This window comes from Oreochromis aureus, linkage group 23 (assembly GCF_013358895.1).
Source record: "Oreochromis aureus strain Israel breed Guangdong linkage group 23, ZZ_aureus, whole genome shotgun sequence".
Taxonomy (NCBI): domain Eukaryota; kingdom Metazoa; phylum Chordata; class Actinopteri; order Cichliformes; family Cichlidae; genus Oreochromis; species Oreochromis aureus.
In genome coordinates this window covers 40,257,306-40,274,903 of record NC_052963.1, presented here as the reverse complement: position 1 = coordinate 40,274,903, position 17,598 = coordinate 40,257,306, and the positions used below count along the sequence as shown (strand labels likewise).

At 40.9% G+C, this 17,598-nt stretch overlaps 2 protein-coding genes across 2 annotated transcripts; one reads left to right on the top strand and one right to left on the bottom strand.

The window, feature by feature from the left end:
• Positions 1-588: 588 nt before the first annotated feature.
• Positions 589-7,208, top strand: LOC116327890 (signal-transducing adaptor protein 2-like). Its single transcript, XM_031749574.2, has 13 exons — positions 589-792; positions 2,667-2,738; positions 2,841-2,960; positions 3,058-3,114; positions 3,210-3,361; positions 3,648-3,779; positions 4,141-4,210; positions 4,800-4,902; positions 4,995-5,099; positions 5,657-5,722; positions 5,859-5,909; positions 6,018-6,149; positions 6,281-7,208. Exons 1-13 carry the CDS (start codon positions 706-708, stop codon positions 6,364-6,366), a joined length of 1,233 nt encoding a protein of 410 aa, XP_031605434.1. The 5' UTR covers positions 589-705; the 3' UTR covers positions 6,367-7,208.
• fsd1 (fibronectin type III and SPRY domain containing 1) lies at positions 6,918-17,115 on the bottom strand. The gene is made up of 13 exons (XM_031749573.2): positions 16,943-17,115; positions 16,134-16,229; positions 15,924-16,055; positions 14,008-14,109; positions 13,753-13,775; positions 13,204-13,325; positions 10,328-10,537; positions 10,141-10,239; positions 9,883-10,030; positions 9,707-9,789; positions 9,036-9,287; positions 8,703-8,791; positions 6,918-8,597 (listed from the first exon to the last, which is right to left on the bottom strand). Exons 1-13 carry the CDS (start codon positions 16,955-16,957, stop codon positions 8,487-8,489), a joined length of 1,482 nt encoding a protein of 493 aa, XP_031605433.1. The 5' UTR covers positions 16,958-17,115; the 3' UTR covers positions 6,918-8,486.
• Positions 17,116-17,598: the final 483 nt, after the last annotated feature.

Genomic DNA, 17,598 nt, shown 5'->3' with positions numbered 1-17,598 from the left:
AAATCTGAAACAACTGTGCTTCAAAGCAGTGAATAATCTACAAACAAACTGTATTCAGAAGTTTGAAATAAGCTATGAATTTAGGTCAGAGATTTTCTAAAAGCAGGTGTCTGGACAGAAATATGGAAACTGTATACCTGTGAAACAGGTAAACAGGTGAAATGGTTCTGGAGCAGACTTGTGAATGAGTAGCTGACTATTCAAAGTTAATGAAAATGTATTTAAAAAAAATTAAAAAATGAAGTGGTAAACACACTGTACACATGTACTAGTTATCGCAGGGTGGCCATTGATGATGGCAGGTTTAAAAAGCTAACGCTCCAGCTCAACAGCTTTATGGTTTATAATTTGCGTTGTTTCCATTTAATGACCTGTGAATTATTTACTGTAAATAATGATTTACAGTAAATAATGACTGAAGAACATACAGGCTCTTATGAGCATTGTGCTTTAGTTTTTTTTTTTTTTTTTTTGAAGTTCATTAAGGTGTAAATACCAGGCGCTGGAATTTGTTCCAAGGTGGTTTCCATCCTCAAGAAACACCCAGCCACTTCGCTCTTTGACCAATCATTGGTCGAGGGCGTGGCCCAAGGACTGAGTTGTTTTATAGTCAGGCAGCTGGGGCACTTTTCATGCATTTGTAGGGGAATTGAGTTCGTATTCACAGTATAATCTGACTTATTCTGAACAACGACACTTGCTGTGATGGCAAAGCGAACAAGGCGACCGAGGGATCAGCTGCCAAACTGTTACTATGAAGGATACATGGAGAAGAGATCATTCAATGATGAGGTAAATAAGATTTTTGCTTGGTTGTTTGTGCAGATATTTGACCGTTGTATACTCACATTTACAGCAAACATGTCCTTATTTTCCATTGAGGCTTCAGGTTTTTAACTTTCAAACAGTTTAGTCAGTTTTTGAGTTTAAATGAATTTCTCATAAATGATTAAGACCTGAAGAAGCAACGTCTCTGTATTGATTGTTACTGTCCAAAAGAATTTGCTCTTATATATGAGAGAGAGAAAGCGCAAATCCTTACAACTGAAAAGTGCAAAAAAGTGACCACTTTTGTTTGAAATATTGTCAAGTTCGTTTCCTTATTGTAAAGCAATCAATTAGTCTGAAATAGGTTTTCTGTTGGTTTTGTGTGTGTGTGTGTGTGTGTGTGTGTGTGTGTGGTAACAACAGAGGAATATGAATGACTGACCTGCCAACCATGTGCAGAACATGCCATTAATGTTCCTAACAACTGCCAACTGTTAAATATTTTTTATTTACTTATTCATTTTAATGTCAGGATCATTTAGTGACTTCAAAGAGGACTTCTATGCTTTTTTGGGCAATATTTCATTTTATTTGTAGTTTTGTAGTTTTTTTGTCCTGCACAAGCCCGTGCTTTATATAAACTGTACTTCAGTGTAATACTTTTACTTAGTCTTTACAAGGTTATGCTTAAAATGATAAAACGGCACTGCATTGGCACAGTTACTGCTCGGTTACCCTTTAAAACAGATTTAGGTAAAAGACCTAGATAGAAAAAGCCCGGTGAAGAGCTGTTTACTGTGGTAGAGAAGCTCCTCGTCATTTTCACATCTTTTTCTGCCTGTCAGACTGGTTTGACTTCTTTACTGCTTTTGTTGTAATCATTTGAGAAAACCAGGAACTCACACAAGATATGAACTGGAACATCAAGCTTTAGAGATCATAAATCCCGAGGGCTGTTCTTACAAGACGCTACTGATAAGACTGTGCACATGAGACTGAAGGGCAGACCTTTATCTCACTTTATAAATTTAACACAATTTGTTTGAGCTTGGCATCGACTGCCTTAGAGATTTTGCCATCAGCCTTAATATTTGCCAGCAGGTCCCAGTGTTGGAAAATGGACAAAGAGAGCTTCATTCGGGTCTTTGCTTTGTCTGTAGACCAAAATAAAATGAAATTATACATGAAATGTGTCTGGTTTTAGTCTTTCTCAGTCTAGGCAAAACAAGTCTGGGGAGGCATTGGTGTACCCGTTGACTGAAACTGACATCTGCGTAACGTCATACAAAATCTTTGCATTCTGCATTGTTCTGTTCTGAACTTCCTACAGTGTGACAGCCACACAATAGTAAAACCTTGCATAACAGACTAAAATGCAGAGTTAACACTAAAACTGATAAAATCAGAAACAAAGAAATCAATTGAAATCAAGCTGAAATGAAAACAAAAATGTAAAAAACAAACAAACAAGCAAAATAAAAACCAATTTAAAACCATCATAACTTTGTTCATACACATACCGGGATTTGACACAGTTTACACATCAACACATTTAATTATTTCAGTGATGCAGCGGTATGATTCCCCTCAGGCCAAAGGAATCCAAACAAGCATGTAGAGCAGAGTAATTAATGTCATACACCTGTATCTGTTGCAGTTTCTTGGTTTCCTTTGCGGTAAAAATCAGTTGACTCATCAGGTCTTTCCCAGAAATGTCGTCAGCCTGGTTTTTGTTGTTGTTGTTGTTTTTTCCCTTGTTGTGTAACTTTGCTTTCTTCTTTACTTGGAAGGAAATAAATGAAATGGATAAAAGAAAACGGATGATTTTATTTTTAAAATATCTATCCACATGTCTGCATTCTTCACTTTTCTTGAGCCGTTTTTCTTTTTGTATGCAGACATCTCGGAAACTGTGGACCGCCCTTTGTGGAAACACCCTTTTTTTCTTCAATGACAAAAAGGACTGCGATGTAAGTTGTCTTAATGAAATTCAGAGATTTGAATTAATGTTTATCAGCCCCCCCCCCCCAAACCTTTCTTGATTAACCATCTGTGACTGTGTGTTTCATCAGTACATAGAGAAACTGGATCTCAGTGGATTTATCTCAGTAACAGATGAGACCAGACAGGACCGTAACTTGGATGCAGCCAGATTCAATCTCCGACTGAAAGACGGAAATATCAAATTCACTGTGAGGGAATATGTGGAATTCATGCAACTGGTCATATTTCTATCAAAGGAGGATGCTCTGTTTTTGACCTTTTCCCCCTCCTCTGTCACTTCTTTAGGTCCCAAATGCAGAAGTTCGTGAGTTTTGGAAGGGCTATATCCAAGCTGTGGCTGAGGTCTGTGGTATAAACCTTTATCTCACTTTATAGAAAAATAACAAGATGTTGATGTAACGCAGAGTATTTAAAATTATTATTATGTATTCCTGCAGCTGGCTGTGCCCACCTCTCTGAATCTGCTGCCAGGTCAGATCCACATGCTGAAAGAGGCAGTACAAAAGGAAAAGGAGAGAAAACAGAACAGCCCTCCATCTGCTGAGACCAGCTGCTCTTCTTATGTCACCCTCAAAGCAGACATGCCAGCGTTAGTATCAAAGACACTCGTGACTTTTGCACTGTTGCTGACTATTTTGATGGTGAAGAGGTGTTGCTATAACTGTAAATGCATTAACTGGTATTTAACTGAAATATCTGCATTTTCATTCTCGGAAAAAAAAAAAAGCCAGACCCGTTGGAATTTTGTTTTCTTTGGAAAGAAGTCAAGATTGACTCTAATGCCAGAAACATTCTTTGCATGTGCATTCCATTAGAATTTAATTATATACCGAGCTCAGCTGCTGATGAGTGACACATTTGTGTCATCCCTATAGCTGTTACCACAATGTCTCCCGCCTGGAGGCCGAGCTGCTTCTTGAGAGAGAAGCCAAAAGAGGAAACCTGCTGCTGAGGCCTGGAAGCGATGGGAGCTCCTTCGCTGTCAGCACCAGGCAGGACTTGGAGAGGTACACACACACATCTGACACAGATATAAACATGTGCTCACTCGTTCATATATAACACAAATAAAATACAAACTTAATTCCAAAAAAGTTGTGATGCTGCGTAAAATGCTAATTAAAACAGAATGGAGTGATTTGAAAATCTCATAAACCCATCATATTGTATATTTACAGTAGAACTCAGACAACATATTAGGAAAAATATTATTAACATTTCATCTTTTATATGTTCTATTATGAATAAAATATTGATTTATTTATTCTGTTTTTATTTAAGCTTTGCACAGCGTCCTAACATCACTGATAGCAATAACTATGCTGGTATTTTATTCAGGTTTAAAGTTTATTCATTTTTTTCTTGTAGCCCTTTGGTCAAACACTACCGCGTGATCCGAAAACACGACGGGGGCTTCATCATTGATGTGGAGCCTAAAGTGAGTATTCTGGGTTCAGTTCTACATGTGTGCCTCAAATAAATGAGCAACTGAGTAGTTTAAGAAGAATCTTTTATTCTCTATGCAGGTCTTGCCTTTTTTATTGCTTTATGCAATCTTCTGTGTGTAGCTTACACCCACATGGCAGTGACAAACAGTGCAACACACACACTGCTGCCCTTGGTAGAACTGTTTTTTTTCATGGTTTTATTGGCGATAGAGATCAAGTGTTATAAAAGCGTTATGACCTCCTGGAAAACAATAAGGTGATCAACAGTAAAGGCTGTGGTGGGAATAAAATTGTCATGGCAGCGGATGATTGTTTTAATCTGGCTGCTGTTTTCATGACTCAGCCCCGATGTGTTCTTTTTTTTATTAGTTTGCGGGTACAACGCTGGGTTCGTGCTTGAAAGTTGCATACATTTCCTTCTGCGCTCTCATGACACACCTCAGTCTGTAAAGGGAAATTCAGCAGCAGTGCTCAGTGCAATTCCTGCAAGACATTTTATCGTTGCAGCTCAATAAATGACCAAGTCAACACACACACACCCTTGTTAACTTTGTGTATTTGACTATTCTCTCTGTGCAGGTCATCTGTGACACTCTGCACGATGCGATCAGCTATTTGGTGACATCAACTGACGGAGCTTTGATTCCTCTCATTATTGAAGAACCATATGAAAAGAAATTATGTATGTACAGAACCTGATATAGTCCAATCTCTATTTGTTCTTCTGTAATAATTATTCCATGACTAATATAAGCTATGGACTTTTTTTAACAGCTTATATTTCTTCTGATAATGAAAATGGAGAAAAGAGTGTTCAGCAACCCTCTTTTCTCCAACCCAGCAACAAAGGTACTCCACCAAGCCTTCCTCCCAAACCAGGTATTTTCTATTAACACAAACTCATACATCAGCCTATTTACTCTGCTTTGTAAGCCTCTTTGTTTCGGTGCTTTGACCTCAGCAGTTGGGAGATTCCTCTTAGTGATTTAACTTTAGTTTTTCTTTAAGCTTCTTTTGGCTCTGGACTTTGAAACTAAATGCTGATTACCATTAAACTGATGTGAATGTTGTGTTTTACAGGTAGACCATAAACCAAAATTTTAAAAAAATAGGGAAAAAAATTAATCTGACAGGCATTTTTTACTACATTTGAGCTTGAATAGGATGTAATAAAAAAAATCTGCACAAAATATAATAGTAAGCAATCGTTTGAAATGAAACACCAAGAAAATCTTTGCATAATGAATTCATTTCAGACTCCTGTTACCATATTATGTTAACCTTTACCTGAACATAATATGCCGTGTTCATTGTCTGCACATTTGTGGTTTCCCAAGGTTGCTGGTCCAAATAGTACCTGTTTTTTAATCTGGTCATTTTATTTATGTTTTTTAGTAGGTGGTCCAATAATCAAAATCATCTCTTCTATTTTCCAGTCTATAGAAAAACACCATCTCCTGAACCAGAGGAATTGCCAGTGGAAGACTGCTTGTATTTGAACTGTGAGTATCACCATTGTCACATGTGCCATCAGTAAGCCCATTCATCATGAGTTGTTTGTTACATTTCACAAGCGTAAACAGGTGTGACTTCATTTTTTCCGATCACTGCTTCTAAGCAATGTCTGTGTTCAAACAGGGAATGAGGAAGAAGAAGAGACAGAAGATTCCTCAGTCAATCCGCTGCCACGTAAGTTGCTCTCGATCTCTATCTCGCTTCCTAATCTATTGGAAAATATTCACCTTGATGCTGCATGGCTAATTCCCCGCCTTGTATGTGTCTTTGTTTTAACTACAGAACCAGAAGAGAAACCCCCGAAAATTCCACTCATGCCTCCAATTCCTGTACCTCGCAAATTGCTTCCCTCCTCTGCTTCAACCTCAAAACTAGATTTGAAGGTGAAAGGCGTTACAGACCCTGATAATCAGAGTAGGTTCAATTTTAGTCTTTTACCTACCTCAGTGAAGTCTGAATGCATTTGCATTCAGATTTAATATTCTTCTGAATGGTTATTTTTACCTTTTTGTCTTGTTAAACTTTATAATCTGTTTATGTTTTAGTTGCTCGCGCAACCATATCTGAGCTGAAACTTCGGCTGGAAAAAAAAGGGAAAGTGTCAGTGACCTTTTGTGATGGGAGCCCCTGAGAGCCATCTCTATCTGTGACAATGTGGCAAAGCTGCTGTGTCAGACAGTCCCTGCAAGATGAACCGACACATGGGAGGAGAAACGAGCCATTTCCCCGCACAAATGACCTCCTCCTGCTCCGCAGTGTAGCTCGGCTCTGTCGGCAGCACAAGAGCAGCAAAGCCTCTCAGAAGATTAACGTGCTATTGATCTTTGCCTCTCTTGGACACTCATTAGCAAATTAATCGACTGTAACGAGCAGTGCACATGTCACATTATCTATACCTTTCTCTTGTACACTTTGCACATTTGCCATTGAAAGTGGCACTTTTTCCCTTTGTTCTACTGAATCACATTTATCAGTGTTTTCAGATTTCTTTGTGTTTTTCTTTCAGTTACCATAGCTACAATAGTTATATTCTGCCTTACAGGCATGATGTTCATATTTGAACTACAGTGTATTACTGCCCACCGTTTCAGTGATGCAGCCCTATGAAGAAAAAACAGAACTGCCAGATGAACTTTTTTTTCTGTAAATTTATGTATTGCATGTAGTTTAAAAAAATATATTTTTTTTTACTGAAGTAAAACTTGCTTATATCGCATCAGGCCATGTGATCAAGCAAATTCTAGTAGGTGCCATGCAGCAACAGAGGTTTTATGAAGGTCTGTGCCAGGTGTACTTTGTTTTATGTATTATTCACACAGCCAACCCTTTTTGTCTTCCTTTGTTTCTGTTTTAAGACAGACATTCATGGACCAAAGTGCTCTCACTCCTTTATTACCTCAATGACTGATACATTATAGTGGAAAATTAAACTATTTACAATAAACTCTGACATCTGTCAGCATGTGAAACAAAGTCAACAGAACTCTCGCTTCTTTAAAGCATCGCAGGCTACATTACTCAGAACACACATGTGGAGGAGAAATGTGGCAAAGCAACACAGTTAGCATGTGTGACATACAGCATGAGGTGGATGCTTCTCAGAGGTCAGGCGGTGCACAAAAACAGACTTCAGACTAAGTTTTCAGGGTTTATCGCTTTAGTTTCTCACCTGGGTGTCTCCATAAATGGCTAATCTTTATTATACGATTTATTAGCTCGAGCTACTGCCTAGCTATTTGTTATATTTAGGACTAAAGGCAGTCCACTACTCGTAATGGGAACTCTTTGCTGCAAAAGAAATAGTGCATATACAGGAACAAGCATTAGAGTGCATTTATGTGAGTATACAGTACAATCATTTGAAAAATCCTGAAGCCACGTAAGCGCTCTGACTTCACTACAAGGAGTTAAAATGAAGGAAGTTGGCTCTGACTTTCAGTCTGTATGACAGTTAACACCATCTCTGATTTTAAACTAACAAAACCTCAGCAGGAGCCAAAAGAGCCCAAAGTGTGGGTCTTGGCTATTATATGAAATGCAGTAAACACTGTTAAATGCACATGCCTTGGCAAGAAAACAACTTCAGCATCCTAAATATCTTAATTTCTTATACCTAATAGCTGCTGGCAGCGATCCACTGAATTCAGTAACTGTGTGTAGGAGCAGGTTGTTATTTGGGTTACAGACCGTATGTTGGTTGCTGGCTGGTTAGGTAATAACCGCTAACCCAAAATACTCTGACATAGTTTTAAATTGGAACAGAAAAGCTTATTAGCGTACCCGATTTTATCTTTTTGGAAATGAGCAGGAAGGCACAGGGAGAGAGAGCAGACAGGACAGAGCGTAACCCTGAACCGGCAGCTGGCTGCACGACAGTTCGGCTGACAGAAGGATGGACAGCGGCCAGCGCTAAATCAGTGCTTTAGCAGCAGTGGTGCTAAATGGATGTGCAGAGACAGGAAACCTAGCAAGCCTACACCTACTGTATCCCCAGCATTCACAACAGCCAGAGTCATACATCTGAAGAGTTCTGTCACTGAGGGAGCAGCAGACCCACCTCTTCCCACCTAATGTTTGTCTCTATGCAACACAGACACTGCATGTGGAACAGGCTAAACCGTCATACTCCAGTGATTTAACTCTTCTGCGATATGGCTTCGACCGCCATCAGGGCAGAGGAGATGATCTGCGGCGCTGACCAAGGCTGGGTGGAGGTGGGAGGAGTCCAGCTGGCTAGGTGGATGGATGGGTCTAGTTGAGGCTGGCGTTGGAGCTGCTGGTGCCGCTGTTCTTCCTCTGGCCACTTTGCACCACGCTAGGAACCTGCAGGCCCGTCACTACAGAGAAACTTCCGTTCCACACCTGCAGGGGGCAGCACATGACAGCCAGTTTATTATTTTTTTTAAAAATCAGAAGGTGGTGCAAAAGTTTTAAATAAAAATATGCTTTGAATGAATTTTTCCTCACCATGAACGCTGGGATAACTGGCTGCTGAAACTTAGTTTTAAAGGCGTGCATCAGCTGCTTAGTTTTGGCGTTGTAAAAAGACAGAATACCTGGAGAGAAACACAAAGGTAAACATCATACTTAACGGTTTATTTTATAACGGTTTGCTTTTTAGGAAATGTGTGGAAGTTAAAGTAGCCTTATTGTTGCTTCACTTTAATCCATAAATAACGCTAAACAGTCTTTTTCTTTTCTTTTGTTTTGTTCCAGTTACCAAATTGTAAAATTGTCAAGTAAAGCTATCTGAGGCATACTAAATCTTTGAGTTCACCCACTGATCTGTCTGGATCCTACCTTCATCGTAGTTGATATAGACCCCGATGCTGTTCGGGATGGGACAGTCGAGGGTTCGAGCCTTGTTGTTGTGCTTGGCTGTGAGGCTCTGCTGCAACCAGTTGTTCAGGTGGATGCACCACGACGCGCTGCTTTTCCCCAACTGGTCGAATCGGCCGAGGCTCCGCAGGGCTACGCCCACGGCGAAGGCCTTGCTCTCCTTGTCAAAACGCACCTCCCAGTACTGCTGGCCAGCGTCAATCATAGTGTCAGCTGTCACGACACATAAGGCCAGCGTCAAAACAATCGGCACTGTCTTTACGCATGCTGACAGCTGTGGTTACGTAACAACTGCTTTGCTAAGAGATGGAAATCTGATTTGAAAAGTTAGTTATGTAGAAATGATTTAGGTTTGAAATGTCCAAAACTGTAAAAAGTGCAGTAATTTAAAAACAAACAAACAAACAAACAAACAAACAAAACTTCGGTTTAAATCTGGATCATTCCTTCTCGTGTGTAGCCTTCATTACACCGACTAACTAGTTCACCTTGGGCGGTAAGGAAGATCAGATTACTTTATTGTGCAACTTTCTAACATTGTTTCTAACAATCTACAATCTGAGACGGTCTGGATACGCACATACAAGTTTCTTTCTGTCCTTCCTTCTTTTATTTGGCGCACGTATTCTTACCCAGCACTGTGTACGACTCTGCTGTAAACCTGTCTCTGCCGGGCCGGGCGGTCGGTGCTCTCTTAGGAGACATCAGGGCTGACCTGATTACAGAAAAGACACGAGGTAGAAACATTCAGTATTTCTGAGCTTTATTCATAATGAGAGTAAGCACATGAAATCAGCGGCTTACAAACCTGGCTGGGGAGTGCATTGGTGAGTTGGTTCGGTTCTTGTCTTTTCGGATGTCCTGTATTTTTCCTCCGCTGCTGTCCCACTCAACGCTCAAGTCCTCCACCTTCAGGTTCTGATGAGCGGAAGCAGCATCCAGCTTGAAAGTGAAAGCTGGAAATGGGAAAGAAGTAAGGTTTTTCTTTTAGTGTACAGAAAACTGAAAAGCCATGTCTTTTGTCAGTCAAAGTAAAATAAGAGCAGCCAGATCCAGGTATTCTCACCGTGGGTTTCTAGTGTAACCGGCTCAGAGAACTCTCCCGCCACGGCCTTGTTACACGCTCTCACTCTGAACGTCATGTACCGGGTGTCGAAACGCAGACCTGAGAATAAGGAAAATATTCTAGGTTAGCAAATCTACTCAAAGTTTAACTATAAATACCAAACATTACCTCACAGTCCTCTTCCTACCCGTGATAGTGTGCTCCATCTCTCGTATCCCCTCCACCACCATCCAGGGGTAGTCCTCTCGGATGCGAGGTGGACCCTCGTGATTTGTGCGCCGGTGTTCTAGTATGTAGTGGTCTATCTTGCTATCAGGCTCTGGTAAACTCCAAACTACAGTCACCGTGTTGTCGCACACCTGGCACTCTGACACCTGGATCTCAGGAGTAGCAGGAACTGAAGAGAAAAAGAGGTTTTACCTGTTACAGGTGGTGTCCAACATCAACTTTCACTACTCTTTAAGTCTTGTTTCATTAAAAAAAAAATGTACTAAAATAGTCAAGAAGTGTAAGAGTTCAAAATTAAAGCTGCATTCAATACCACAAGGGGGCAGTATTTTCCTAAAAGAAGTCTGACGTGACCTTGTGGCAAAAGATAAATATTTATTTGAAATTGTTTTGACGTGCACTTGATAAAAAGTCGACCACCTCTGTGCAAAACTAGTCTTCACTCACATTCATCTGATAAACTTTCACCTTTTCCATTTATTGTATCCTGTTTAACCGGCAGTGTGTCTGAGCTCTGTCTGTCTTAGCTTTACAGCTAAAAGCAGGCGATTCAGATCAGATTGAGACCTACACTACATATGTAGGCTGTCTAACCGCAACGGTGCAATAACGAGGTTAGGAGGTCTCGCACAGCTGTGGAGTGATACTTCTTTGTGGTTTTATTGCTGTATGTAACTCCCCGTCACATCACATGTATTCATTTGACTCATTAATATAAAAAAAAATGCTGGTAAGTGGAACATACTGCAGGAAGTTTAACACACAGCAAGTATCGACCCCTTTGTTTTGTTCTGGTTGAAAAAACACAGAAATGCCTACACTGCGCTTAACACCACCTCCAGGGTGACAGCTTATACTTTATCTACCAAACACAGCCTGACCAGAATCTCTTAAATATGTTTTTGAACTCTTAACTTCACTGTGTTGTGAAATTAAGTGCAATGTGTAGTGACTCATTTCGGGTTGTTTTATCTAGATTATATCGTTTTACTTTTCCAATTCACTGAGGTGAAGTTAGACCAACGTAGTTCTTGGGTCATAAGCCACTACTTTTTTCCCCACACTGTGAACACTGCGGCTTATACTGACGTGCAGCTAATGCATATTTTTTTTTCATGGGGCCAAAAACATTTTGCCTGGTAACAGTAGACCAATAAAATTGATAAGTAGTATATATACGGTATATATTTTTACCGGTTGTTAAGAGACGTTGTAATGTCTCCATAAAAAAAACATAAACAACGTAATTTGTGTGTTACCGATAGTTCGTATACTTAAAGGTAGCCGTGTTACAGGCGCTGTTCGGGGAAAAAAAGCATTTGCAGTATGTAATTTTGTATGTTACCATAACGTTTATGTTACCTTAAGGATTAAATTAAACGTTAAAAATCCTCACGTGTAATATTTCTGTGTAAATATTTCATATTACAAGTGAAACGCATACGGCTTAAAATCCGGTGCGGCCTGTACAAGTACAAAATTGATTTTCTTTCTACAATTAGAGCATGCGGCTTTTAATCAGGTGCGCTCTGTAGTCCGGGATTTACAGTACATGTGTAGCAGTTCAAGGTGTAACAGTACAAAAACTCAAATCTTAAAACAGTTTTCACACATGAACTCAGGTGGGAACGTTGACCAGATTTTCTCCCTTTTCCCACATGCAGCACACCGGATCACGCAGCCTGCTTCCAAAACACTGTTTAGTTTAGGAGAGCCCGCCGCCTGAACCAACGCACATCCTGCCTAGCTGCTGTAAACTCTCCTCATATTTTATCTGCTCTACTTTATGACCTAGTGAAAAACTACCTGGACTTTGTACTAGGGAGCTGGCAGGTTACAGATTGTTTAACTTCTGATGCCATTGAGACAAACAGTTGTGCCCTCATGTGCTGCTCTGCTGATCAGAGAAACAACTGAACCCCATTAAATTGGTTGGCACTCGACAAGGGCCGACAATGACATGACTAGATGCAGATTTTGTACAAAAAAGTTATTTTTCAGACAAAAATTGTAAAGTAATTAGTTACTAATTATAGTAAAATACTACAGCTGTAATTAATAATTACTCATAAAGTAATTAGTAACTACAGCTGTGAAAGAGAACCTCATTTTCTGCTCCATATTTAAATTCTCAGACTCTACCAGAGTAGCTTAGCATGATTCAGAGTTCAAAATAATCCTTACTAATCTTATGCTCAGCTGTACTGCAGCCCCTATATTGATGCTACACAACATTTACATAAAATTACACAGCAGGAACCTATCCAGAGATTAACTATTTCCAAAAGCCTGACAAAAACCCCCAGAAAAGGTACATTTTCAGTTTAGATTTAACGACCGTCACAGGCAATGCTCATCTGATTGCAAAAACAGCACAGGCAAACATCCCCCTTTTCAGAAAGCATCAATCAGAGGGATGATCAGGAGTGGCAGACTTTAATAATCTTGAGTGTATGGAGGCAGACTATCTACCACATATGCAGGTGCAAGACCATTTAAGGCTTTAAACACAAACAGTTCTCCTTTATATTGGATTCTGTAGTGCACAGGGAGCCAGTGCATGGCTGCTAACACGGGACTAATGTGATCTCGCTTTTTTTTGTCCCAGTCAGTGAACTAACTGTAAATAAGCAATAAGTAATTGACCAACTTGTGTGTGCAGTGCAATAAAAGAGTCGAGTATAGATGTACCTTTGTATGTGTAACTTTCTTCTCATTGGTTACCCGTTTTAAACAGAAGCTTTAAAAAATCAACCTGGTGTGTAAAATTAAATAGAAGTAGAGTCAGAGTGCTGCTTTAATGTTGTGCAAATCAGCAACTCCTTTGTTTCAGACCTGGGAGAAATTTGAGTCCTTGCAACATCTCCCTCTCCTGGCTGAAATCCACCATCAAGTGACTCATGTTGTCACTGGCTTTAGCCTTCAGGGAGAGGCGAAAGGCTGGAGCCATTGTGACGCTGCGGAGAAAGAGACACACAAAAAACACACAAAGACGTGGGGTGGAAACAAGTGCGGGTCTATTATTGAACTGAACCAGAGGGCGACAAAGAAGAAAACAGGTGATTCTAGCACTGCTCACTAAGAAAAGACCACTAACTACATTTCTGACATACTAGCGCTGAACTCATCACCCTAATTCAAAAAGCGGAGCTAGAGAGGGAGCAGCATTCATCCAGGGAGGGGCTGACACAGGATGGCACAGACTCGAGATGAGAGTGGGGAAACACAGAGACAAAAGAGTGGAAAGTTTCCATCGTGCTTACTGTCTACGAAATGGGTGCGGTGGCTACAGGTTTGAATGCATGCACGCTACATTCATTAGATGGCTCACTGGTTACAGGAGGCTATGACAAAAGGAAAGCAATGGATTGCTGAGTACTATACCTATCCTTAATGTCTTTGGCCGCCTGGAGAGGAGAAGCACAGAGAGGGAAAGGAAAAAAAGAGGAGAGACATGGAGCGAAGAGAGAACTGAGTTGGAGCCCATCAAGTTGTCATTTAACACAAAAAGCTGCCGGTGGCCGTGTTAAAATCACTGCTAGTATGACAGCACAAGGAGGACAGATTAAATCGTATGTGGACACTGAAATTCGCATCATTGCGGGGGGGAAACGGCGCAGCAGCATGACTGTCAGTTACCTGAGTGAAACCGTCCGTCTCAGAGGAGCAGAGCGTCTGATTGGCCATCTCCAGAAGCTCCTCTGAACTCTCCAGGGCTTTGGAGCAGGCGCTCAGCTGACTCTGAGAAAAGACCAACTTACAGTCAAATGGAGCGCATCTACAAACTCCCACAGGTTATTCGTCTGTATAATAAGTTGATTGTGTTGCCAGCAGAAGCCATGGAGCTAGCTGCATCATTTGAGAGTCATCGCTCAGTCCTGAGGCTACAGAGGTTTTTGAATTATTGGTATTTTGACCTGAGATGAATGAAAACAAATATCAGCCTTCATTCATGCAGCTAGTTTGGAATAAATGTTGCAAAGAAAGAGAGTAAAAAAAGCAAAAAATGCAAACTTGATATGAGTCATTTTCACCTCCTCTCTGCAGCATTTCAGCAGGTACCTCTGGCTCCACAGCTGCAAGTTCCTGGCCTTACCTTGTTTATTGTCAAACAATATGAACAAAAGTATCGGACCACGCCTCGTAATCTTTGAATTCAGGTGTACAAAAATCAAGCATGCAGTCTGCCTTTACAGACTGCATGGCTCACTGAATTCGATGGTGCTGTAATAGGATGCCTCTGTGGAAATCTCTTGTAAGAGGCTTGTTGCAACATGGAAGTGTTTAGGAGCCATGCTAACTCAGCCATGAAGCGGCAGACAACATAAAGTTACAGAGCGGGGTCACCGAGTGCATAAAACTCGCCAACGCTCTGCTGACTCAGTAACCGCAGAGTCCCAAACTTCCTCTGGCATTAACACCAGCACAAAAACTGTGTGCCGGGACCTTCACTGCATGGGTTTCCATGGTCGAGCAGCTCCTGCAGGTGTAATGTGGAGGCGGCTCAGTAGTTTTGGGGCATATTATTTCTTTTCTCTCTATGTTCTTCTTTCTTACATCATTTTTTAAAGCACTTTAACAAGCTAAAGTAATGTAAAGAAAAAAAAGTAAAAAAAACAGTGTTGCTATGGTGGAAATCATTGAAATCTGATTGGAGCAGAAGTCACCTGATTCTGTACACATCACTTAAAAACAATCACATACAGACACTTTCCATTTGGGGAACCTGTGTGCTGCTCATGTTCAGGAGGTTCATGGTTTAAGGAATAAATGACAGTTTGGACCTTTTTTTTTTTGCAAACAAAGGGGAACAACAACACTGTGCAGATGGTAGTAGTTTAAAGGAAGTGGCGAGTAGATGCCTCACATGATTCACAATATTATTTGTCTTGCTCCATAGTCCCCTATAAATCTTTCTAAGCTTGGTAACGCAATACCCAACATATTACTAGCTATTGTTACTGTCTTCCTAATACCTCAGAGGCATTTCCAAATCAACAAATGACACATAAAGTCAACACATTTTCAACAGAAGTACAACGGAACATGTGAAGCATTTTAGAATTCAGCTTAAAGGATAAAAGCTTCTCACCAATATGATAAATTACACTGGCATTAAAAAACATAAAAAAAACATTAAGACAAACACGAGGGAGACATGATGATGCTCCACTTAAACCTGTTATCTGTAATTTTGTGGTTTGTACACTGTACAGTTACAGTATTTTTAACAGATCGTGATAAAGTACGTTGCATTCTGCTTGCTGTTCACTTAAAAAAAGTTTAGATTTTAGTCTGACTTAAAGGTCAGGAGGCTCCGATTTTATCCTGTGAACCGCCTTACTCAATCAGTGATCAAGAGTTGAGCATGGGATGTACAACAACAAAGAATGAAACAACATCCCCACAAGGACTGATGCAACACCAGCTTTCATATGCAGACTTGTAACAAACAAGTCTAAGACATGTAAAGATGTAAAATTTGTTTCCCCCCCCCCCCCTCTGGTTAAAAAAATCTAGACTTTTCAAATGTATTGAGAAACAATAACAGCTACCTGCAGCTCATAGGTACGGCTTGCTCGCTCCTGTTTGATACGGGTCAGCATGTTTTCTTTCATTTCGTCCAGAACAGCATGGAGGGAGCTGAATTCGGACTCCAAGTCCTCCTGCACCCGGTTGGAGTTTGCCTGATGTCACAACAGAAAAAAAAAGTTCAGGGTATCATTTGAGATCAAATTTAACCTGAGCCCTTTGCGTTACTGTACCTCCAAGTTGTCCAGACTCTGCTTGAGAGTGCAGATGAAGTTGGAAATCTCCTCATTCTTCATGGCCAGTGTGTGCGTGATCTTTTGCAGAGATTCCTGAAGAAAAAGACAATTTTCCTTCAGTGAATTCAGTTTTTTCTTAATATTTTTGCTTTAAACTAACACACAATCTGACCCTTCCAGGCAGGCTCAGGATCCCTGTATTAGCGCACAGGAGAGCCTCCTCTGTGGATAAGATGTGTTAATCAGCCCTTGTCTGATGAGTGGACACATAAAGCTTTAGGCTTTGAGCTCCCTTTTAAACAGATGGGATCAGAGAGGGACCTACCCTCGGTGCACAGGGAGGGCGGAAGGATGCGCATTTATAATTTAATAATGCAGCTCCGCAATCGTCACGCAGGCGACTTCAAAGACCGGACACACAATATTACACAGGAAAACCCACACTTTTGATATGCTGTCACTCCCGCTGCACTGCTCCGACGCCACAGTGAAAAAGCCCATTCATACAGAAGAACTGTGTAATGTTTGTTGATGGAAGAGGAGCTACGCCAAGGCCCCCTTCCCCACGTCCCCGGCTGCTACACCGATATTTATCGATAAGAAAGCGGTCGATAGCGAGCACAGAAACGACCCCACATCCACCAGAACAAACACCGAGTACAAAAACAAGACGACTGAGAAATTCAAGCCCGTGCTGCATCCACAAACTCCCTCATATCGCCGCTTCTCCCCCTCCTTCCTTTGTACACTACGCCCTGAAACGGCTTCCCCCATCAGAGACACCTGTTCCCCCGGCTCCGGCTCACCTTCTGGTCTCCCATCTTGCAGTCAGGTGCACCGGCGCGTTCGCAGCTCCACACACCGCCGGTATGTCTCCTCCGTCCCCCGGGGTTTGGTGTATTAGCACGGCGGAGCTGGTACTGATGCTGCCGGAGAGCAACGCATCTTCGGACGGACACCAACCACCAACGCCTTTGGGCCGTAGTAAGCGGGGCGCATGCGGCACGGGAGGATTCTGGGTAGTGATGTTCTGGTGGCGCGGGTGATTGATGCTGCTTTCAGGTGCAGTCAGAGAAAAGACAACGCGATAGATAGATAGATAGATAGATAGATAGATAGATAGATAGATAGATAGATAGATAGATAGATAGATAGATAGATAGATAGATAGATAGATAGATAGATAGATAGATAGATAGATAGATAGATAGTTTAATTTATAGGCTATTTAACTACTAGCCTATATAACACCATCTTCTTGGATATGGTTTTAGGTTTTCCTTTTATTTATAAAATCTCTTTATCTACTTTAGCTACTTAAAGAAAAAGACAAAACTCTGTCTGCTTTCTTCTTTCTTTTTTCTTTGTAGAGGGCACAAATGAATGTCTTCTAAATAATGCAGGAGAAGGCTCCCCCTGAAATCTACATCTATATTACCAGATAAGTGGCCACAGCAGTATC

Excerpts from the sequence above, each read along its gene's own strand:
- LOC116327890 (XM_031749574.2), top strand. The coding sequence starts at position 706 with ATGGCAAAGCGAACAAGGCGACCGAGGGATCAGCTGCCAAACTGTTAC. Across the intron at positions 4,211-4,799 it reads TCATTGATGTGGAGCCTAAA|GTCATCTGTGACACTCTGCA; the intron begins GTGAGTATTCTG and ends CTCTCTGTGCAG. Across the intron at positions 5,100-5,656 it reads AAGCCTTCCTCCCAAACCAG|TCTATAGAAAAACACCATCT; the intron begins GTATTTTCTATT and ends TCTATTTTCCAG.
- fsd1 (XM_031749573.2), bottom strand. Across the intron at positions 13,326-13,752 it reads GCCAAAGACATTAAGGATAG|CGTCACAATGGCTCCAGCCT; the intron begins GTATAGTACTCA and ends CTTTCTCCGCAG. Across the intron at positions 9,288-9,706 it reads AGAGTCGTACACAGTGCTGG|CTGACACTATGATTGACGCT; the intron begins GTAAGAATACGT and ends GTGTCGTGACAG.